The sequence below is a fragment of the Netta rufina genome (genome assembly GCF_964035555.1).
Source record: "Netta rufina genome assembly, chromosome: W".
Lineage (NCBI taxonomy): Eukaryota > Metazoa > Chordata > Aves > Anseriformes > Anatidae > Netta > Netta rufina.
The window spans coordinates 16,510,548-16,535,258 of NC_140139.1; the positions used below are offsets into that span (position 1 = coordinate 16,510,548).

Sequence of the window (24,711 nt, forward strand, 5' to 3'; positions counted from 1 at the left end):
CCGTCGAATCTCGTCAACTGCACCATTTCATGGTCACTGCACCAAAGACTACCCTTGAAATTTACATTCCCCCCCAGCCCCTCCTTTTTGGTGAGAATGACGTCCAGCATAGCACCTCTCCTGGTTGGCTCCTCTATCCCTTGGAGAAGGAAGTTATCATGAGTACATTCCAGGAACCTTCTGGATTGTCTATGCCCTGCTGGGCTTGTGAACATGAGGCTACTTCTATCTGTCTATAGAGGGCCTCATCTGCTTGGTCTTCCTGATCCTGAGGGGACAGACCCAGGACAGCTGACCCAAACTGGCCAAAGGGGTGTGAGGAATGTTTTAACAATTCGTGTCAATAAAGAACAGTCCTGTCTGCCTCTGGGTCCTGCACTGGCAATTTAATTCTTGAACCACAGATGCAGTGTTGTTGCAGGAAGCACGGCCGAAAGCACGACAGACACCAGTAGTGTCAGATCATGCTCCATTTTATTGCCCGAATAGCCTAACTTTTACAGTGAACTTAACAGGGGCGGACAGTGTTTCACACAAGATTATTGGTCAAAAGCACTCAGACAAACAACTACAAGAAAACAAGCCCACCTGCAAGAAAACAACCCCCTTGTGATTAGCAGTCACATAGACCTTGTCCTTGAGGCCAGCTACTGGTAACAATATTTTCGTGAATTCCTCAATTGGGCGATGTGGGAACACTGTCATGGGAACTTCTCATAGTTGCCCTGGTAGCTTGGTTTGCTCAGCTACAGCAAGCCATGGGATTCTTGCTGTCTCAAAAATCCCTCAACACAGTGTGTCCCAGTCTCCCCCTCATTCTAGTCAATTTATCAAGTCTTCAGAAAATACTCCTCAGATTTATGAACCTGTTTGCCTTTGTTATTCCGGACTTCTATTTCTAACAGTTACAGCCTTTTTTTTGTCTTCTTCGAGATTAACTTAACACTGCTATAGGTGTGACTGTCCCTGTGAATGGCTGGTGAGGAATGTTTTAATTACTGGTGAAGTGTCAATAAGAAAGCTATTTGTGTTTGTATGAAGTCTTTGATGTCTGGGGGTTTCAGAACAACTGATAACAACTAGTGACTGTTATGGGATACTATGCAAGCCTCTGATATCTGGCCAGGTGGCCAAGAGATTAAGAAGAAGACAAAAAAAGAAGCTGAAGGACGGCTAGGAGACAAGACCTGCAGGGGATGCTGCGGTGCCAAGGAGTACAAAGGGGAAGGACAAGAAAAAACTTGGAGAGGAAGACTACGAGCCTTCAGCATGAAAGACCCCTAGAGACCCCCAGAGGGACCCCCAGAGACTGATACGCATGCTCCAGTAGGAGGGACTGGACCCCGGAAGCTAATTATAATAACCTATTTTTTTTAGAAGTAGTAATGAATATGTATTAGTCTAGGAGCATAAAAATCAGCTACTTGATGTAACTGGTGTGCGTCCTGGTGGAGCGGAGACTCCTGGTGCACCCAGCGCTGTTTGCTTACCTCTAGTCTTTTAATAAATCCTATTTTTTATTTAATCCTATTTTGAAGACTGAGCCATTTCTAACAGGGGTATTCCATACTATCTGACATCATGCTAAACAATATATAGAGATTATATAGAAAATATATATTATTTTCCTGTCTTAATAAACTGTCTTTATCTCAACCCACAGGCTTTCCCATTTCTCTCCTCCATCCCAGAGAGGAAGGGAGGGGGGAGGGGGAGGGAACGGCTGTGTGGTGCTTAGCTGCTGGCCAGGTTAAACCACAACAGTTGTCTTATTCAGCTCCACCCTCCTTGCTACAGGTCTTTCCTTTTCAGTCCACAGAGGGGGGAAGCAGTTCTGTAAGGGCACCTCAGACTCTGAGGGAAGACTCTTCCTCCTGCTGGTTCTTTTTGCCAGCTTCCACTCTCCTGTGTTGTTGCCCCCCCGCCACTTCTGTGAGTGTTGGTGAGGGAGTTTTGGGCTGTTTGGCTGTGGGCTATGGGTCCCCTGCAGATTGTCCTAGGATCCAGCTGTCTAACTCCTCTTCAGCCTCCCTGATGCTAAGCAGCCTTCTCACTGCCTCCTGCAGCTCAGCCACCTGGTGCAGGAGGTCCTCTACCTGGGCACACATTTTGCAGGCAGGTTTGCCACCTGTCCCTGCTCCAGGAGAAAGATCTAGTCACTTCCAGCAGTCAGAAGTCTGCACTGCAGCCTCACCCCTCAGTAGCTGTGTCTAGGTGGAGGTATCAACCACCACTGGGGTAGATGGTGCAGACCGCGCAGCCAGTGCCGTAGCCTTTGCCCTGAGACAAGTGCCCACCATTCTGTCTTGAGGATCACGAAAGGTGCGTGCTGTTGACCTGTGGAGATCTGGGTGCAGGGTTAAGGTGTACTTGGTGCCTCCCACTTGTCCTATGGAACGGCCCTCCGTCATGGGGTACCCTCACTGCATGCCCTCCCGTGCAAACTGCCACACCACACCCTGTTTTCCCACTCTTTTTGTCATGCTTCTGGTCACTTGTGCTCCCTAGGGGCTGCTTATGGAGGAGTGGGGGGTGGCAACAAACTCATAGACACCTGGGCCGTAAGGTATGTCACTGAGTGGGTATATCACATCCCTTATCATGCACCAGGCTCCAGGAAAATCAAAAGATATGATGGACTGGAGTACACGGAGAGCAATAGGTAGTGAAACATTCAAGCACTGGGATACACATTCAGCAAAAGCCACCTGGTTAGTCAATACTAGGGTATCTGCCAACCCAGCTGGCCTGTCCAATAAAAACTCTTACATACTGTAGAAGGGCTTAAAGTCCCTGTAGTGTACATAAAAAAACATGCTGGGGAAGATGGGATGGGTAATTCCTGCCATAGGCAAAGGCAAACCCATCCATGGGATTGCTTTTGCTCAAGGATGTGGGTGCACTTGGTGGGTAATGTAGAAGAAGGATGGGGAAGTCTGATGCATACCTCAAAGGGATTTGATTTGGGGTGAGACTAGCCCATGATTTGATTTGTATGATGTTAATTGCTATATAATGCTCTATGTCATCACTACTATGGTTGCTCTATGTCACATCAGAGGTATTACAGTAAGAGTCACACAAACTAATGAAGAATGAATCTTGATGGAATCAAGCAAAATTTCATTTCTCCTGCCCTGAAGGACTGTTATGACAAATGAAGTCCAAAATCATGGATTAAATGAATTCAATTGACATTTCAGATGGATGGCCCATTGTCCTGGTTTCAGCAAGGATAGAGTTAATTTTCCTCCTAGTAGCTGGTAGGGTGCTATGTTTTGGATTAGGATGAGAATAATGTTAATAACACACTGATGTTTTAATTGTTGCAGAGCAGTGCTTACACCAAGCCAAGGACTTTTCAGCTTTTCACTCTCGCTGTCCTGCCAGCAGGCAGGCTGGGAGTGCAGCAGGAGCTGGGAGGGGACAGACCCAGGACAGCTGACCCAAACTGGCCAAAGGGGTATTCCATACCATCTGACATCATGCTGAACAATATATAGAGGTGGCTAGCTGGGGCAGGGGGGCCAGCTGCTCGGGGATAGGTTGGGCATCGGTCAGTGGGTGGTGAGCAATTGCATTGTGCATCACTTGTTTCGTACACATTATTATTAGTAGTACTACTATCATTATCATTTTATTTTATTTTCTGTCTTAATAAACTGTCTTGATCTCAACCCACAGGCTTCATTTTCCTGTTTCCCTCCCCCATCCCAGAGAGGGAGGGGGGAGGGTGTGTGAACGGCTGTGTGGTGTTTAGCTGCCGGCTGGGTTAAACCACAACACCCATAGACTAAGTGAATGATATCTGTGTGCATATATCAAAAGACATGAAATGTGGTGATTAATGAGGATGTATTAGAAAACATGGAACCTGAGCATGATGTAAATGATAGGGAATAAGGAGTGGAAACTGTTCTTGTTTTGGCTGGAATGTAGAACTAGCATTATCTATTGCGTAGAATACCTTGGAATATAAAGAACTTGGATGTAGTAATCAGCATGCCAAGCGGAATTAGGACAAGTTGGCAGAAGAAGAGGAACAGTAATGTCTGAAGGTAAAGTTTTCTCATTGTAATGTCATTATAATGCTAAAAAACACACCCACAGGTCGGGACAAGCCCAGTGCAGGTGAAGACCCTACCCATGAGCATAGATTTCCTAGATAAGATCGGGCAACTATATGTAAATCACTAACCAGTTAGAATTTAGTGGGATGAACTAATATGATAATGACTATGTAGAACTGTATAAAAATCAACAAAAAGTCTGGAGTAGGGCCAGCTTTGTGGTAAACCACCTGGTACCCAGACTTGCACAACTCTGAAATAAACAATATCTCAACCTAGTTTGTGTATTTTGGCTTATTGCACACCAGATAACGAATCTGAACATTTTATCAGACAACAGTTTTTGGCGACCCAGATGGGACTACCTCAGAGGCTTGCATGGATCATCTTGCTGGCTGCTGGCAGGGAGAACGAATCTACAGAACTCCAGCCCACACCAACTGTTTTGATCAGGGACTTCCAGTATCCTCTCCCTGTCCAGAGGTGGTAAGAGACTCAACAGTCCAATGGCAAATGTGAGATATTAAAATCATTGACTCATAGAATCATTCAGGTTGGAAAAGACCTCTAAGATTATCTAGTCCAACCTTTAACCTAATACTGACAAGTCCACTGTTAAACCACACTACTAAGTTCTACATCTACACATTTCTTGAAGACCTCCAGGGATGGTGATTCAACCACTTCCCTTGGCAGCCTATTCCAACGCTGCACAACACTTTCATAAAGAAATTTCTCCTAATATCCAACCTAAACCTCCCCTGGCGCAATTTGAGGACATTTCCCCTCATCTTATCACTTGGTGCTTGAGAAAAGAGCCCAATCCCCACTGTGTTACAACCTCCTTTAAGGTAATTCTTAAGTACAATAAGGTCTCCCCTGAGACTTCTTTTCTCCAAGGTAAACAACCCCAGCTCCCTCAGCGTCTCCTCATAAGACTTGTTCTCTAGACCCTTCATCAGCTTCATTGCTCTTCTTTGGACGTACTCCAGCACCTTGTACTGGGTCTGGCTGGAATGTTAACTTTCCCGGCAGCAGCCCATACAGTGCCGTACTCTGTACTTGTAGCTGGAACAGCAGTGTTATCACACCAGTGTTGTGTCTACTGCTGAGCAGCAGTGGCACAGCATTGGGCCTTTCTCTAACCCTCCTAGGGGGTGGGCAAAAAGTGAGGAGAGAAACATCACTAGGGCAGCTGACCTAAACCAATCAAAGGGATATTCCATACCATGTGATGTCACACTCAGCAATAAAAGGTGGAAACAGGAAGAAGAGGGGAGGGGTGGGCTCTCGTTGGGAAACCTCGGTCCTCCTCTCGAACACCGGCTGCGTGCGTTGAGGCCTTGCTTCAAGGACGTGGTCAATCATCGCTCATTTGTGGGAAGTAGAGAGTAATTTCTTTCCTCTGCACTTCCATATAGCCTTCATTTATTTTGTTTGTTTGTTTTCCTCCCTTCTTTTTATTTTTCCTTTTCCCCTCCCTTTTCCCCTTTCCCTTTTTATTTCCCCTTAGTTAAATTGTTTAGTTCATGGTAGTCTTTATTTAATTATTATAATTATTTCCCTTTAATTAAATTATCCTTATCTCAACCCGTGAGTTGTTCTTTGCTTTACTTCTCCCCCTCCTCATCTAAAGGAGGGGGAGTGAGAGAGCGGTTGTGGGGTTTAGCTGCCCAGCACGGTAAAACCACCACAGTCCTTTTTGGCGCCCAACGTGGAGCTCGAAGGGTTGAGATAACAACAGAATTGATTAAACGCATACAACTAACACCCTTGCTTGCTAGTAACCATGTTCATTGCCCTGTTAATAATAATAGCTTTGTTCATATGTCATGCAATCCGTGTCATATTCTCCTTTCTCCTATATATCCAATCCGACAAAGTGCTACAATCTGTGTTCACTGTTTTTAATTCGCTGTGCTGCCAAGCACTGACCTTGGTTTTAATCTGGAATTCAGGCTCTGCGCTGTTATCATTTGGGTCCCATGGAAACTATCTTCCAGAGAATATTCAGAACTACACTGCCTTCCTTTTCTCATCTGGACACCAGTTTATTAATAATATTAGGAATGGTACCTTTCCCTTCTTTCACAGTGGGCTAATTACAACAGTTTGGGAGTATTTTGAAGATCCATCTGTAACCCATGTATTGCTATTTCTAGTTCTGAATAACAGGTTTCATTTTCTCTCTAAGATTAGTCGATTGTTTAAAAAACTTACATGGGAATCTGTCCCGAAACAGTCTTGTGGTGAGTGGCAAGGTGTGTGGGATGATGTTGGCAGATACCTGTCACGAGTGTCTCCTCCAATAGTTTTGAACTTCACCCCTGAGCAAGTGCTAAATCCTAAAAACTTGGTAGAATGTTTGAGAGTTGTATGTCCTGACCCTGATAATGCCAGAGAACGACAGCTTGCAGCATTGTGCTGGGTCCTGGCTTATTCCTATCGAACACTGTTTAACATCATCCAGCAACTTGAAGAGAGGGAGGAAGTCTCTGAATCTGATGACCAGATAACACATGCTGTGGCTGACCCAGAGGACCAACCAACTATGGTATCAGTCGCCCCCATAGTCAAGTCAAAACAATGGAAACGGAGGTCAGCTCGTTTAGTAAGGGAAGAAGCCTCTCCTAAGAAGGAGGGAGAAGGGGAAATGGCAGGCACCTCTAAAGCAGAGCCATCACAAAAACAGCAGGAAGAAGAGATGGAAATCATAAAGGAATCAGAAACCACTCGATCCCTATCCCTGAGTGAGTTGCGAGAAATACGAAAGGATTATGGTCGACGCCCAGGTGAACACAGCCTCACCTGGCTGCTTCGATGCTGGGATGCTGGGGCCAATAGCCTACAATTAGAAGGCAATGAAATCAAGCAGCTGGGATCCCTCTCTAGAGAAAGGGTAATCGACAAAGTAATCGGGAGAGGAGCACAGGCCCTCAGCCTCTGGAGACGACTCCTGGCAGCTATCAAAGAAAGATATCCCCATAAGGAAGATATTGTATATCACATAGGCAAGTGGACCACTGTGGATAAAGGTCTCCAGCATCTGCGGGAATTAGCTGTGCGGGAGATGATTTATAGTGATTTGGACAATGCCCAGACACCTCAAGACCCCGATGAAGTCCAGTGCACAACATCCATGTGGCGTAAATTTGTGCGGAGTGCACCATCAGCACATGCCTGTACCCTGGCAGCAATTCGCTGGGATGAGGGGATGGGACCAACAATGTATGATGTGTCCTGCCAGCTTCAACAATATGAAGACAATCTCTCTGCTCCGCTACAGTCCTGTGTCTCAGCTGTGGAGAAACTGTCTAAAGGACTTGACAAGCTCGTGGAACAAGTATATTCCCCCTCATTTAGACAGAGTGATACTTCAGCCACCAAGAATCAGCATTCGCCTGCTCAAGAGAGAGAGTACCCAAGACGTACACCACGTGGCACCTTGTGGTTTTATCTGCGTGACCATGGGGAAGATATGAGGAAATGGGATGGTGTACCTACTTCAACCCTAGCTTCTCGGGTACGTGAACTGAAAGGAAATACAGCAGCAAGAAGGGGGGCTCCTAAGAGAAATGCTGCTCCGGTTTCTATTGGGCAGTTCCCCAGAGGCAGTAGAAGAGCTGATGTTATTCTTGACCCTGATGAAGGGACCTCTACCTCTCATTTGCAAGAATTAAGTGGCAGACGCTCCAGCCAGGACTAGAGGGGCCCTGCCTCTGGCCAGGTAGAGGAGAGGGATAACCGGATTTATTGGACTGTGTGGATCCGATGGCCTGGCACATCAGAACCACAGGAATACAAAGCTTTAGTGGACACTGGCGCACAATGTACCTTAATGCCATCAGGCTACCAAGGGACAGAACTCATCTGTATCTCTGGAGTGACAGGGGGATCCCAACAACTATCTGTACTGGAAGCTGAAGTGAGTCTAACTGGGAATGAGTGGCAAAAGCATCCCATTGTGACTGGCCCAGAGGCTCCGTGTATCCTTGGCATAGACTATCTCAAGAGAGGGTACTTCAAGGATCCAAAAGGATACCGGTGGGCTTTTGGCATAGCTGCTTTGAGCACAGAGAAGATTAGGCAGCTGTCTACCCTGCCTGGCCTTTCAGAAGACCCTTCTGTTGTAGGATTGCTGAAGGTTGAAGAACAACAGGTACCAATTGCTACTACAACGGTGCACCGACGGCAATATCGCACCAACCGAGACTCCCTGATTCCCATCCATGAGTTGGTTCACCGACTGGAGAGTCAGGGAGTAATCAGCAAGACTCGCTCACCCTTTAATAGTCCTATATGGCCAGTGTGAAAGTCTAATGGCGAGTGGAGGCTAACAGTGGACTATCGAGGCCTGAATGAAGTCACGCCACCACTGAGTGCTGCAGTGCCGGACATGCTAGAACTTCAGTACGAACTAGAGTCAAAGGCAGCCAAGTGGTACGCCACAATTGATATTACTAATGCATTTTTCTCCACCTCTTTGGCAGCAGCATGCAGGCCGCAGTTTGCTTTCACTTGGAGGGGCATCCATTACACCTGGAATCGGCTGCCCCAGGGGTGGAAACACAGCCCTACCATTTGCCATGGACTGATCCAGTCTGCACTGGAGCAAGGGGGAGCTCCTGAGCACCTTCAGTACATTGACGACATCCTCGTGTGGGGCAACACAGCAGAAGAAGTTTTTGAGAAAGGGAAGAAAATAATCCAAATTCTCCTGAAAGCTGGTTTTGCCATTAAAAAAAGCAAGGTCAAGGGGCCTACACAGGAAATCCAGTTCTTGGGGGTAAAATGGCAGGATGGACGTCGCCATATTCCAATGGATGTGATCAATAAAATAACAGCAATGTCTCCGCCAACTAGCAAAAAGGAAACGCAAGCTTTCCTAGGCCTCGTGGGATTCTGGAGAATGCATGTGCCAGGCTATAGTCAGCTTGTGAGTCCTCTATATCGAGTGACTCGAAAGAGAAACTATTTTGAGTGGGGCCCTGAGCAACAACAGGCATTTGAACAAATCAAACAAGAAATAGCTCGTGCAGTAGTCCTTGGGCCTGTCTGTACTGGACCAGCTGTGCAAAATATACTGTACACTGCAGCTGGGGAGCATGGCCTCACCTGGAGCCTTTGGCAGAAAACCCCAGAAGAAACTCGAGGTCGACCTCTGGGCTTCTGGAGTCGGGGCTATCGAGGATCAGAAGCCAATTTCACCCCAACTGAAAAAGAAATACTCACAGCATATGAGGGTGTTCGAGCTGCTTCAGAAGTTGTGGGTACAGAGGCACAGCTCCTCTTGGCACCGCGGCTACCTGTGTTACATTGGATGTTCAAAGAGAAAATCCCCACTACACACCATGCAACTGCCGCTAGTAAGTGGATAGCGTTAATTACACAGCGGGCTCGAATGGGAAAACCCAATCGCCCAGGAATCCTGGAAGAGATTATGGACTGGCCGGAAGGCAGAGATTTCGGAGTGCCAACAGAAGAGGTAACCCATGCTGAAGAGGCACCACCATACAATGAGTTGCCAGAAGACAGAAAGCAGTATGCGTTGTTTACTGACGGATCCTGCCGTGTGATAGGGAGCCATCGGAAATGGAAAGCTGCTGTGTGAAATCCCATACGACGAGTTGTGGAAGCCATGGAAGGGGAAGGTGAGTCGAGTCAGTATGCAGAAGTAAAAGCCATACAACTAGCCCTAGATATCGCCGAAAGAGAAAATTGGCCAGTATTGTATCTTTATACTGACTCATGGATGGTGGCAAATGCTCTGTGGGGGTGGCTGCAGCAATGGAAAGAGAGCAACTGGCAGCGCAGAGGTAAACCTGTCTGGGCCGCTACCCTGTGGCAAGATATTGCTGCCCGGGTAGAAAACCTGGATGTTAAAGTACGTCATGTAGATGCCCACATGCCCAAGAGTCGCACTACTGAAGAACATCAGAACAACAAAGAAGTGGATCGAGCTTCGAAAATTGAAGTGGCTCAGGTGGACCTAGACTAGGAACGTAAGGGTGAGCTGTTTGTAGCTCGATGGGCCCATGAAACATCAGGACATCTGGGGAGGGATGCCACTTACAGATGGGCTCATGATCGAGGGGTGGACTTGACCATTGAGGCCATCACACAGGTTACCCATGAGTGTGAGACCTGTGCTGCAATCAAGAAAGCCATGAAGGTAAAATCTCCCTGGAACAGGGGGAGATGGCTAGGGTTTCAATATGGTGAGGCCTGGCAAATTGACTATATCGGACCACTCCCAAAAACTCGCCAAGGCAAACGGTACATACTCACCATGGTAGAAGCAACTACTGGGTGGCTGGAAACATACCCTGTAAACCATGCCACGGCCCGAAACACTATCTTGGACCTGGAAAGACAAGTATTGTGGCGTCATGGTACACCAGAGAGAATTGAGTCTGACAATGGGAGTCATTTCCAAAACAATCTTGTTACCTCCTGGGCAAAGAGGCATGGTATTGAGTGGGTGTACCACATCCCTTATCACCCACAAGCCTCTGGGAAGGTTGAGAGGTACAATGGACTGTTAAAGACTATGTTAGGAGCATTAGGTGCTGGGACTTGGAAACAATGGGACACAAATCTACCAGAAGCCACTTGGCTAGTTAACAATAGGGGGTCTGACAGCCGTGCTGGTCCTGCGGAAACAAAACCCCTACACACTGTGAAAGGAGCTAAAGTTCCCGTAGTGCATATAGGAAGGTGGATGGGGAAGGCAGTGTGGGTTGCTCCTGCCTCGGGAAAAGGCAAACCCACTCGTGGGATTGTCTTCGCCCAAGGACCAGGGTATACCTGGTGGGTCATGCAAAAGAATGGGGATATCAAGTGTGTGCCTCAAGGAGATTTGACCTTGAGAGAAAACTAATCTATAATCTAAGTTATATGTTGTAGGAAGATGCTGTAGGATCAACGACAGGTCAACTTTGCAAGGAGCCGGGCAGTGCAACAAGGACTTGAGCTAAGCTGGTGCTGGTGTCCAGACATCCAACTCCGCCTGCCTTGAGTGGCCACTTTGGCAGATGAAGACCTAATCATCAACAGTTCTTATGAACGTTTTCCAAGAAAGACTTATGGAACGAAAAGATGCACCTGCCTATTAATCCTGTCCTGTTAAATCCTTGTCCTGTTAAAGGACAAGGAATAATGATGAGAATGCTTGTATGCTAAAGTATGGGGATCTGAGTGTGACACAAATGTTATGGAATAAGGAGTGGAGGTTGTACTGGGTCTGGCTGGAATGTTAACTTTCCCGGCAGCAGCCCATACAGTGCCGTACTCTGTACTTGTAGCTGGAACAGCAGTGTTATCACACCAGTGTTGTGTCTACTGCTGAGCAGCAGTGGCACAGCATTGGGCCTTTCTCTAACCCTCCTAGGGGGTGGGCAAAAAGTGAGGAGAGAAACATCACTAGGGCAGCTGACCTAAACCAATCAAAGGGATATTCCATACCATGTGGTGTCACACTCAGCAATAAAAGGTGGAAACAGGAAGAAGAGGGGAGGGGTGGGCTCTCGTTGGGAAACCTCGGTCCTCCTCTCGAACACCGGCTGCGTGCGTTGAGGCCTTGCTTCAAGGACGTGGTCAATCATCGCTCATTTGTGGGAAGTAGAGAGTAATTTCTTTCCTCTGCACTTCCATATAGCCTTCATTTATTTTGTTTGTTTGTTTTCCTCCCTTCTTTTTATTTTTCCTTTTCCCCTCCCTTTTCCCCTTTCCCTTTTTATTTCCCCTTAGTTAAATTGTTTAGTTCATGGTAGTCTTTATTTAATTATTATAATTATTTCCCTTTAATTAAATTATCCTTATCTCAACCCGTGAGTTGTTCTTTGCTTTACTTCTCCCCCTCCTCATCTAAAGGAGGGGGAGTGAGAGAGCGGTTGTGGGGTTTAGCTGCCCAGCACGGTAAAACCACCACACATAGCACCTCTCCTTGTTGGCTCCTCTGTCACTTGGAGAAGGGAGTCAATGCATTCCATCAGTCTCCTGGACTGCTTATGCCCTGCTGTGTTGTCCCTCCAACAGATATCAGGGTGGTTGAAATTCCCCATAAGTACTAGTGATTGTGAACGTGATGCTGCTCCTAGCTATCTACAGAGAGCCTCATCCGCTTGTTTTTCCCAATCAGGTTGCCTGTAGCAGATTCCCACTGTAATGTTGCCTAGCCCTGTCCTCCCTTTAATCCTAACCTGTAAACTCTCAGTTGTCTCCTCATCTATCCCCAGGCAGAGAGACCTCCATGTGTTCCAGCTGTTTTCTCACATAAAGGGTAACACCCCCTCTTCATCTCCCCAGCATACCCTTAAAAAGCCTGTATCCATCCACTGTAACATTCCAGTTATGGGAGCCATCCCACCATATCTCTGTGATCCCAGCAATATCATGGTCTTGCAAATGTACACAGATCTCTAACTCAGCATGTTTATTCACCATGCTGTATGCATTAATGTACAGACACTTTAGAGAGGCACCCCAGCATGCTTATTTCCCTGTAAATGCTTGTATTGTTTTCCCCAGAATGGTTTTATTGCTTCTGTGTTTCCTTTCATTCACAACACTTCAGGCCCTTTGCCCATTAACCCTGCCCATTACTCCCTCACAGGACTGCTGTTAACCAACTCCCCCATCATTCCTAGTTTAAAGCCTTTTTCACATTCCTGCACTTGATTTTTATTTTTTAATTTTGGAAAAAGCTTTTCTCACCTACTCTTGTTCTTAAGGTCTTAATGACACTTAGACATTTGATTAATAATCCACCACTCAGACCAGCATCTAAACTTTCTGTCAGAGACCTAATCACATACCAATTCAAACATCCCACTAGACTTATATTAACTATCAAGTCTCATAGTGTTCTGGCTGCTGGATTTCTTTGATATGCATTAACACAACCATGGAACAAGTCTAAATGTAAGTGTACAGATTTACAATTTACAAATCAAGCTAGGAATGATATTCTAAACAGGAAAAATATAACAATCACATTGACATATGAACTCCTACTCGGACATACCGTGTGGAATCAAAAGGAGAAAGATTTCATTGAATTACAATCGTTTCATTGACTCCAAATTGAATCCAGATCTTAAAAATTTCTGAGTCTGGTCATTCTGAATCACATTTAAAGACCTTCACGTGTGAATTCAGTATCATTATCTTGTTTCTGGATTTCTACTCTGGGCCATATTCATTGTATGGAATTAAAGTCATGAACATATATAATACTTCATAGAATCATAGAATATCTCGAGTTGGAAGGGACCCACAAGGATCATCGAGTCCAACTCCTGGCTCCACACAGGTCTACCCAAAACTTCAGACCATATGATTGAGAGCATAGTCCAAACTCTTCTTAAACTCCAACAGGCTTGGTGCAGTGACTACTTCCCTGGGGAGCCTGTTCCAGTGTGCAACCACCCACTAGGTGTAGAACCTTTTCCTTATATCCAGCCTGAACCTCCCCTGTCGCAGCTTGACACCATTCCCGTGGGTCCTATCACTGGTCACTAAAGAGAAGAGATCAGTGCCTGCCCCTCCACTCCCCCTTGTGAGGAAGCTGTAGACCACAATGAGGTCTCTCCTCAGCCTCCTCTTTTCCAGGCTGAACAGGCCAAATGACCTCAGATGCTCCTTGTATGTCTTCCCCTCTAGGACTTTCACCATCTTAGTAGCCCTTCTCTGGACACTCTCCAACAGTTCCACGTCTTTTTTGTACTGTGGTGCCCCAAACTGCACACAGTACTCAAGGTGAGGCTGTACCAGTGCAGAGTAGAGCGGGACAATCACTTCCCTCGACTGACTAGCAGTGCCATGCTTGATGCACCCCAGGATACGGTTGGCCCTCCTGGATGCCAGGGCACACTGCTGGCTCACATTCAGCTTGCTATCAACCAAAACCCCCAGATCCCCTGTTGCACAGAAACAAACTTTACAACCCGAGGAGAGTTATAAAGCAGGTATGTTTATTGCAGCGCTGGGTTCAAGGGGGATCACTCCTCCTAGCTTGCACATTAAGGCTTACTAGCAGGGTGCTTATATTGATGGGATAGATGCATATTCATTTCACTTCCCCTGTAAGTCTTTTGCATATTCATTCGGTCTCTGAAGAATAATTAACATAGGTTCCCACCCCTATTCGCATGCACGCTAGAGTCCTCGGGTGGTGGTCCAGTGTACTCTGGTGGTCTTTTGATGAAGGCCAAAAGTCTTCCTCGCTGCTAAACTTTTGACCCTTCCACTCATTTACAGACTTCAGCAGTCCAAGTCAGTTCTTGCTGGTTCTATTATCTGTGTGCAGAACTTCCTCTGCTCTAACTTGCAGCCATTGCCCCTTGTCCTATCCCCACAAACCACTGAGAAGAGGTTGGCCAAATCCCGATGTTTCCCACACCTCAGGTATTTATATACATTGAGGATATCCCCTCTCAGTCTTCTCTTCTCCAGGCTGAACAGACCCAGGTCTCTCAGCCTTTCTTCATAAGGAAGATGCTCCAGGCCCCGTATCATCTTTGTGGCCCTCCGCTGGACTCTTTCCAGGAGATCCCTGTCTTTCTTGTACCGGGGAGCCCAGGACTGGACACAGTACTCCAGGTGAGGCCTGACCAGGACAGAGTAGAGGGGGGAGGATCACCTCCCTTGACCTGCTGGCCACGCTCCTTTTAATGCACGCCAGGATCCCATTAGCCCTCTTGGCCACAAGGGCACACTGCTGGCTCATGGTCAACCTGTCATCCACCAGGACCCCCAGGTTCTTCTCCTCAGAGCTCCTCTCCAGCAGGTTGTCCCCCAGCCTGTACTGATACTTCGGGTTGTTCCTTCCCAGGTGCAGGACTCTACACTTGCTCTTATTAAATCTTATTTGGTTTCTTCCTGCCCATCTCTCCAGCCAGTCCAGGTCTCTCTGAATGGAAGCACAGCCTTCTGGCATGTCAGCCACTCCTCCCAGCTCTGTGTCATCAGCATACTTGCTGAGGGCAGACACTATTCCCTCATCAAGGTCGTCGATGAAGATGTTGAACAAGACCAGACCCAACACCGACCCCTGGGGAACACTGCTAGTCACAAGCCTCCAGCCAGACTCTGCTCCGCCAATGAGCATGATTTGGTGGATTTCACCCCTTGGTGAATCCATGCTGACTACTCCTCATAACCTTCTTCTCTTCCAATTGCTTGGAGATGGCATCCAGAACAAGCTGTTCCAACACCTTTCCAGGGACAGAGGTGAGACTGACTGGCCTGTAGTTTCCTGGATCCTCTTTCCTGCCCTTCTTGAAGACCGGAGTGACATTGGCTATCCTCCAGTCTTCAGGCACCTCACCCGTTCTCCAGGACCTTTCAAAGATGATAGAGAGCAGTTCGGTGATATCATCTGCCAGCTCCCTTAGCACACGTGGATGCATCCCATCGGGACCCATGGATTTGTGTGCGTTGAGCCCACTCAGACGCTCCCGAACCACTCCCTCATCAACCAGGGGGGAGCCCTCCATTTCCCAGACCCTTTGTCCTATTGCCAGGGGCAAGGAGTCCCAGGGGAGTGTCTTTGAAGCAAAGAAAGCATTCAGTATCTCTGCCTTCTCAGTGTCTCCCTTGACAAGGACACCCCCCTCATTCAGCAAGGGACCCACATTGTCCATAGTCTTCCTCTTGCTGTTTACATACTTGAAAAAACCCTTCTTATTATCCTTTATCTCTTTCACAAGCCTCATCTCTAGGTGGGCTTTAGCCTTCCTCGTTGTGTCCCTGCAGGCCCTGACAACACATCTATACTCCTCCCAAGAGGACAGGCCCTTTTTCCACATTTCATAGACCATCCTCTTCCTTTTGATCTTACTGATGAGCTCCTTGCTCATCCACATGGGTTTCCTTCCCCCCTTCCCCAATTTCCTATTCCTCAGGATGTACCGACCCTGAGCATGGAAGTGCTGCTTAAATGTAGCCCAGCTCTTGCATGCACCCTTGCCTTCTAGCAACCTATCCCATGAGATACCCCCAAGCAGGTCCCAGAAGAGGTCGAAGTTGGCTCTTCGGAAGTCCAGGGTTGCAATCCTGCTCTTAGCCTTACTTCCTTTGCCTAGTTCCATCTGGAACTCCACCATCTCATGGTTGCTGCATCCCAAGCCGCCCCCAACCTTCACATCCCTAACAAGGCTATCCCTGTTGGTAAGAACGAGGTCCAGGAGCACCCCCCGCCTTGTCGGCTCCTCCACCACCTGGGTCAGAAAATTGTCCTCAACGCATTGTAGGAACCGTTTGGACTGCTCGTGCCTGGCCGAGTTGCTTACCCAGCAGATGTCTGGGTAATTGAAGTCCCCCATGAGGACCAGCGCTCGTGATCGTGAGGTTACTAGCAGCTACTCGTAGAAGGCCTCATCGACTTCCTCCTCCTGATCTGGAGACCTGTAGTAGACCCCTACCACCCACCCCTTAATTCTTACCCACAAGCTCTCCACTTGTCCTTCACCCTCCCCCAGGTGGAGCTGGGTACACTCTAATTGCTCCCTCACATAAAGGGCAACCCCACCCCCTTGCTTCCCCAGCCTGTCTTTCCTAAAGAGGACATAGCCCTCCATGACTGCGTTCCAGTCATGTGAGCTGTCCCACCACGTCTCAGTGATCGCAACGAGATCGTGGCCCCGCGACCGAACACAGATCTCGAGCTCATCCAGTTTATTTCCCATGCTCCGTGCATTGGTGTACAGGCACTTTAGGGAAGGAGCAGGTGCAGTTACCCCTGGGGGGATGCAAGAAGATGATACTGGACGGGGGATCGGGGACGCTACCTTCTCTGAGGAGCCCACAGACAATCCTATGGGAGAGCTCAGAAGTTTTTCCCTGTCTTCAACAGTGACAGCAGTGACAACTTCCCCCAGCCCTTCTCTGTCACCTTTAGCTCCCCTCCCTTCCCCCATCAAACCTAGTTTAAAGCCCTGGAAATCAGCCCAGAGAGCTTGCTCCCCAACACACTTGCACCCCACTTGCTCAGTTGGTGTCTGTCCGTAGCCCACATACCCGGACTCTCAAAGGACGGCCCAAGATCAAAATACCCAAATCCCTGGTCCAGACACCACCCCCTCAGCCAGTCATTTACCTGTCCTGTTCTGCTCCTTCTATCTGCATCCCAGTCACCCAGGGACTATTTCCCAGGGACACCATGGGGGTAGGTGGCATTGTGGGTGTCAGGGGCAGACGTCTCATTTTGCTCCGAGCCGAGACAAGGGTCCAGCCCCTTGTCTCTTGCGGACAGTCTGGCCCTGTTCCACATGTGTTCAATGGGGACAGTCTCTACCCCTTGTCAGGACATAGGAGAGGGCTGCCGAGCAACAGCAGGGGCAGGGAGGCCCCTCCTATCTGTCACCCTCAGAGACTCCCTCAGGCTGCCGATTTCTCGCTGCAGCCCAACCACCTGCTTGAGGAGTACCTGAAGCAGGACACATCTGCACCCGTGACAGCACTCTCCTCCCTCATGGCCCAGATGGACCTCCAGATTCCGGAGTTCCCCACAGTCACCTGTCTGGACTGCCACCTCCCCCCTCAGGGGATCCACCTGGGTGCCCACGTGAGCCCAGAGAGGCAGCATCTCCTCCGTTTGGGTTGCCAACCGCTGCAACAGGCGCCCACCATGGAGAGGTCTAGGTTCTCCTCCCTGCCCTGCTTGAACTGCCTGTGCTAACTGCCAAGCCGGTCCTGTTAGCGCATCCTGTTAGTGGCGCTCCTGGATCACGGCGCTCCGTGATCTAGGGACTACTTTTATAGCGCTGGGGGTGGGTGGGCTGTTGACACCCCTGGCTCCAGCCTCAGCACGTCAGCGCCCACAGGGGCACAAGCACAGCTCCTGCCTGCCCGGGGCGGGGGGGGGGGGGGGGGGGGGGGGGGGCGGGGCTGGGGCTGCGGCTCTGTTCTGCGTTATTGGGGGGTTTGGGGTTGGCTTTGTTCGTCTCCCTGCCAGGAGCCCTCGCTGCAGCCGATCCCTGCGAAGTTCCCGATTGAATGACAATAGGGCCAAAAGTCTTCCTCGCTGCTAAACTTTTGACCCTTCCACTCATTTACAGACTTCAGCAGTCCAAGTCAGTTCTTGCTGGTTCTATTATCTGTGTGTATGGGGTCTTTTCCTCCCTTATCTTGCTGGTATGGAGTCTTCTCCTCCCTTATCTTCAGAGTCCTCCCGTTGATATTCCCTACATCAGTCCTGTGAGAAACTAAGTTGTGTTTTTGCAGTTGAACATGTTTTTGAAGTAGTGTTGTTTTTTTCTTTGTTTTTGTTTGCTTGTTTTGTTGTTGTTGTTGTTGTTTGTTTGGTTTTTTTCAGTAGAAGCTAACCTTCCGTATTCAAAAGTAGTTGTGTAGTCAGAACAAAGAGAAATGCCAAGTAGATAAGTGGACAGTAGAAGGCCTCACTGTTCACCAATAAGGTAGAAGCTTGAGAAAAACAGGATGAGCAGCGTGAGAACAGTAAAAAACAAAGATCACAAGCTCTCAAAATATAAGAAAGGGGTGTGAAGAATGTTTTAGCAATTCGTGTCAATAGAGAGCTTGAAGGGAAATGTATTTATAGACTTTTCCTTGAAGTCTCTGATATCTGGGAGTTTTCAGAACGACTGCTAACTATTATGACTATTGCATGGGACACTATGCATGTCTCGGATATCTGACCAGGAGATTAAGAAAGCTGAAGGAAAACTAGAAGACAAAGCTTGCAGGGGACACTGCGCAAGTCTCTGACATCCGGCCAAGATGGACAAAGGAGACAACAAGGAAAAAGCCTGGGAGGAAGACTATGAGCCTTCAGCACAAGAAACCCCCAGAGGGACCCCCAGAGACTGATACGCATGCTCCAGGGTTTTGATTCCAGAAACTAATTAAGATAAGCCTGTTTTTTCTAGAAGTAGTAATGAATATGTATTAGCCTAGGAGCATAAAAATCAGCTGCTTGATGTAACTGGTGTGCATCTTGGTGGAGCAGAGACTCCCGGCGCACCCAGTGCTGTTTGCTTACCTCTATTTGTTTAATAAATTATAAACTTTGATTATAGTCCTATTTTGAAGACTGAGCCATTTATAACAGGGGGAAAAAAAAGGAAAAAGGAGAAATTAAAGGGTTGATCAAAAAAAAATTGTACATATATGGTATAGAGGAGCGTCAAGTAGCTTGTGAACCTGTAGTACTCAGCCAATGAGGAAACAGGGGAGGTGATCAGGTGTCAGGTAATAGGGAATAAAAGGTTATGATTTATTTACCAAAATGCGCTCCTGATTGACAGGACACCCGCCATTGCAATTGCGAATAAAATAGCTTCACAGAAGATCCTGTCTGAATAAAGTTATTTGAGATTTTTCTCACAGCTATCAAAAGGGACTTTAGGGCTTTGGGGCAACTAGTTAAAGGATCAGGGGCACAGGTTGTGTTTGCCTCTGTCCTTCCGAGAGGAGGGATCAGTGTTGACAAGCAGACTCATTTTATTAATACGTGGCTTCAGGACTGGTGCAACTGGCAGAACTTTGGGTTTGTTGATCATGGGAAGGTCTATGCGACATTAGGCCTGCTGGCACCAGATGTGATGTGCCTCTCTCAGAGAGGGGTAAGGATTTTTGCCCAGAGTTAGCATGGCTGATCGATAAGGCTTTAAACTAGAGTCGAAGCGGGAAAGGGATAAAATCAGGCCCAATGGTGATAAGCTAAGGGATGGTGCACTAGAATCAGAGGGACTGTGTGCCAGTGAGGTCCTTCGGTCTGCTCCACGAGGTGCTGCGTGCAATGAGGTGCATTTGAAGTGCTTCTACACAAATGCATGCAGTATGAGGAATAAAATGGATGAGCTAGAAGTCTTGGCCCAGTCCCACAGCTACGACATCATCAGCATAAGCAAAACCTGGTGGGATGAGTCCTGTGGCTGGTGTGTTGCAATAGATGGTTACAGGCTCCTCAGGAGGGACAGGCAGGGCAGGCAAGATGGGGGGGAGAGTGGCGATGTACGTGAAGGAGGGGCTGGACTGTGTGGAAGTTCAAGTTGGCGAAATTTGAAGTTGACTGTGCGGAACTTGAAGTTGACTAAACTTGAAGTTTAGTCACCACATATCTGTCACAGGTAAGGAATCTCTTGACCTTGAGAAGTAACCTTGGGAGGTGTCTCTGCTCAAGGGGAAGATCCTGGCATGCAGCCTGCTGTAGTACAGGAGAGCTCAATGGGCTCTGGGCTGTCCCCTATCTATGGGGTAAGATGACTGACTACTAGTCATATTTGCATGCCAGCCATATTTTGTTGGTGCATGATCCATTAGCCCTTGGGTCTATCTCCCCCGAATCCACCTTGATCCTGGTTCAACTATCACAGACCGATGCATTCATCACAGTCACCACTGATGGTTAGTGCCCTAGCAGGGATACGGGTGAAAGGTCAACTTAGGGAGGGGCAGGAGGAGTACACTGCTGTTGTGGTTTAACCCAGCTGGCAGCTAAGCACCACACAGCCATTCACTCACCCTCTCCCCTCTCTCTCTGGGATGGGGGAGAGAATCAAAAAAAAGTAAAAGCTTGTGGATTGAGATAGACAGTTTATTAGGACAGAAAATAAAGGAAAATAATAACGATAATAGTACTATTAATAATGTGTACAAAACAAGGGATGCACAATGCTCACCCGCTGACCGATGCCCAACCTATCCCCGAGCAGCCAGTCCCCCCACCCCAGCCAGTCCCCCCATAATAATTGTTCAGCATGACATCAGATGGTATGGAATACCCCTTTGGCCAGTTTGGATCAGCTGTCCTGGGTCTGTCCCCTCCCGTCTCCAGCTGCACCCCCAGCCTGCCCGCTTGCAGGACAGTGCAAGAAACTGAAAAGTCCTTGGTTTAGTGTAAGCACTGCTCTGCAACAACTAAAACATCAGTGTGTTATCAACATTATTCTCATCCTAAATCCCAAACACAGCACCCTACCAGCTAATAGAAGGAAAATTAACTCTATCCTAACTGAAATCAGGACAACTGCCTAAGGTATTCCCTGCACCATCATCCAGATTATTAATGATGTTGAACAGGACTAGACTGAATTTTGATCCCTGGGGTACTCCACTAGTTGCTGGCTTCCAACTAGACTTTGTGTCACTGACAACCACCCTCTGGGCCGGGCCATTCATACAGTTTTTAATCCACCTCACTGCCCATCTAACCTGAACATGAATGGCTTGCCTATGAGGATCTTATGAGGGACAGTGTCAAAGGCCTTACTGAAGTACAGGAAGACTATATCCGCTGCTCTCCCCTCATCCATCAGGCTCACCATTTCATTGTAGAAGCTTATCAGGTTGATCAAGCATGACTTCGCCTTGGTGAATCCATACTGGCTACTCCTGATGACTTTCTTGTCCTTCATGACCTCTTGTCCTTTCCCCTTCCCTCCTCCTGTATCCTGGGCTGCATCAAAAGAAGCATGACCAGCAGGCTGAGAGAAGTGATTCTCCCCCTCTACTCTGCTCTTGTTAGACCTCACATGGAGTAGTGCATCCAGCACTGGAGCCCCAGCACAACAAGGATGTGGACCTGTTAGAATGAGTCCAGAGGAGGGCCACAAAGATGATCAGAGGGATGGAACACCTCTCCTATGAAGATGAGACAGTTATGGTTGTTCAGCCTGGAGAAGAGAAGGCTCTGAGGAGACTTTATTTGGGAGTGTGGCCATGGGGGTCGACAAGCCCCATGGTTGGTAATAACATCGGACTCTTAACCATGAGGCCATGAGGAATGTAAAGAAGTTAAAAGGAACAAAGAAGGGTGATTCAGGAGACACCTTGCTGTCTTGGACTGCTTGTTAAGACATGGAAGTTGCTGGGTGTTTGCTGTTGCTGGGCAAAGTTGCTGACCAGTGAATAGTTAGTGGAAAAGTACTGCTGTTGAGCGAATGTTATAAGAAGGGAGCCTGTCCTCAGTGAGAGAGTTGAAGTTATGTCATCAATAAAGTAGTAGCAGTTACTGATCCCAAAAGAACCTTGGTGTCTCTGTGGTCATTACGCCACAATGGCACCTGAACAGGGACAACCTGAAGAGCAGGGACCAGCTGACAGAACAGGGACAAAAACGGAATGAACAGGGACAGGCTAACAGAATAGGGACCAGGACAGGAACAGGGACACTGATCGCCTCATGAAGACAGGTTCAGCTGAACTCAGCAAACCGCTCACAGAAGTGAATCCCGCACTGAAAGGAAGCGCACCCAAGCTGGAAGGAAGCTCATACTGAAAGTCGCTGAAAGGAAGCGCACCCGAGCTGAGAGGAGACCTGTGCACACAACTGCCCCTCACTGGCCGAAGGCAAGCAGTTACACGCTATGGGGAATCATATGTCCTTAGAACCAAAGAATGTGTTGGTAACCTTCCAGTTTCTTCCCTTGTTGCGGTTTAACCCAGCCGGCAGCTAAGCACCACACAGCCGTTCGCTCACCCTCTCCCCTCCCTCTCTGGGATGGGGGAGGGAAACAGGAAAATGAAGCCTGTGGGTTGAGATCAAGACAGTTTATTAACAGAATTTACAATAATGTGTACGAAACAAGTGATGCACAATGCAACTGCTCACCACCTGCTGACCAATGCCCAGCCTATCCCCGAGCAGCTGGCCCCCCCACCCCAGCTAGCCACCCCTATATATTGTTCAGCATGATGTCAGATGGTATGGAATACCCCTTTGGCTAGTTTGGGTCAGCTGTCCTGGGTTTGTCCCCTCCCAGCTCTTGCTGCACCCCCAGCCTGCCCGCTGGCAGGAGAGCAAGAGAGAAAAGCTGAAAAGTCCTTGGCTTGATGTAAGCACTGCTCTGCAACAATTAAAACATCAGTATGTTATCAGCATTCTTCTCATCCTAATCCAAAACATAGCACCCTACCAGCTACTAGGAAGAAAATTAACTCTATCCTAACTGAAACCAGGACACCCGTCTTGGGAGCCATCTCACACAGTCTCTGTGATCCAAGGTCTTAGCACTGTGACAGTACTTACATCTCTTACTCATTTTGTTTATTCCCCATATTGTACATCATAGTGTGCAGGCACTTCAGAGAGATACCTCATCATGTTGGGATCCTAGAAATATTTTGGTTTTGGTTTTGTTTTTTTTCTCCATAATGGTGTCTTGTAGACATTTCCTTGTTTACATGCTGGTGGTGGAAGTAACCCTGCTTAAGCCCCATTTTGTTGATTTTGTGATTTCTTCCTATCACATCTCTCCATGCGCTTTGTCTAGCAACCCTTTCTATCACTCCTTCACAGGGCTGCTGCTTACTCTATCCCTCTCCCCTCATTCCTAGTTTAAAGAGCTTGTTTCAGTCATGTCTTCATTTTTAGCTAGATGACCCTTTTTAGAACCTTTTCTATTAACATTTTGTCAATTTATTAGCAAATACACGATTTCTAACTTGGAAGTCAATACAGTTTAAAAACAAACTGCAACTTTTAATTAAGAAGCTATTTTGAGATGTTGTATTGGGTTTATGTGGCAAGGTTTACATGCTGGGAGGTGGGAGGTGGTGCAGGGGTGTCCTCTGTGAGAATAGACCAGGAGCTGCCCCCATGCTGGACAACGCCAATTCCAGACAGCTCCAAAACAGACTTACTGCTGTCTAAAGCTGAGCCTATCAGTGATGCTGGTGGTGCCTCTGTGATAAAATATTTAAGAAAGGGTAAAAAGCGCTGTGCAGCAGCTGTGAGAAGGAGAGGAGTGAGAAAAACAACTCTTCAGACAACAAGGTTAGTGAAGAAGGAGGAAGAGGAGGTGCTCCAGGCACTGGAGCAGAAATTCCCCTGCAGCCCATGGAGAGGACCATGGTGATGCAGGTTGTCCCCCTGCAGTCCATGGAGGACCATGCCAGAACTGAGGACCATGCTGCAGCAGGTGGAGGATGCCATGCCAGAGCAAGTGGATATGCCATGAAGGAGGCTGCAGCCTTTGGAGAGCCCATGCAGGAGCAGGCTCCTGGCCAGAAATGCAGCCTGTGGAGAGGAGCCCATATAGGAGCAGGTTGTCTGGCAGGAGTTGTGGCCCATGAGACACCCACACTGGAGCACCCTGTTCCTGAAGAACTGTATCCGGTGGAACGGACTGACATTAGAGCAGTTCATGAAGGACTGTATCCCATGGGAGAGACCCCACAGAACAGGGGAAGAGCATGAGGAGGAAGGAGTGGCAGAGACAAACTATTATGAACTGACTGCAACCCCCATTTCCTATTTCACTTATTTGCCCTTATTGATGGCATCTTCAGGATGACTCTGGTTCTCAGGTACCCAGCTGTACTTCAGGGATGCCAGATGCACCCTTCAAAGATGTTCCTGTTTCCCAGGCCAAGTTCCCAGGATGGATTCCCAGGCTAGCAGTTCCCAGACTGGCAGACATTTTCTCCTGTCAGTTTTTAGCAGCCGTTTTCTGACAGTATTTTCTTATTATTGTAAGGTCACCTCTGTGATTGCTCCCATCAGTTGGTCTGCCTTGATGATGGTTTTAGTTTTAACTGTCTAAGCCAAGCAGTGTTTTCACATTCATGTTCATTCACGTCTTCTCTACTATTTACTATTAAATTATCTTTCAGTTTTCAATAAAAATAATTACATTTCTTCAGATAAAATTTCAATTATTTTAGAGATATTTTT

The 24,711-nt window shown here is 47.7% G+C and overlaps 1 protein-coding gene across 1 annotated transcript in view; it reads left to right on the plus strand.

Moving 5' to 3' along the window:
- The window catches only part of LOC311220878 (very low-density lipoprotein receptor-like), a gene marked incomplete at both ends in the record, with an annotated part of 137,125 nt that extends 119,053 nt beyond the window's left edge, over nucleotides 1-18,072 (plus strand). The window contains 2 exon segments of the mRNA XM_084304511.1: nucleotides 17,476-17,637; nucleotides 18,028-18,072. Coding sequence (XP_084160637.1) covers nucleotides 17,476-17,637; nucleotides 18,028-18,072 — 207 coding nt within the window.
- Nucleotides 18,073-24,711: the final 6,639 nt, after the last annotated feature.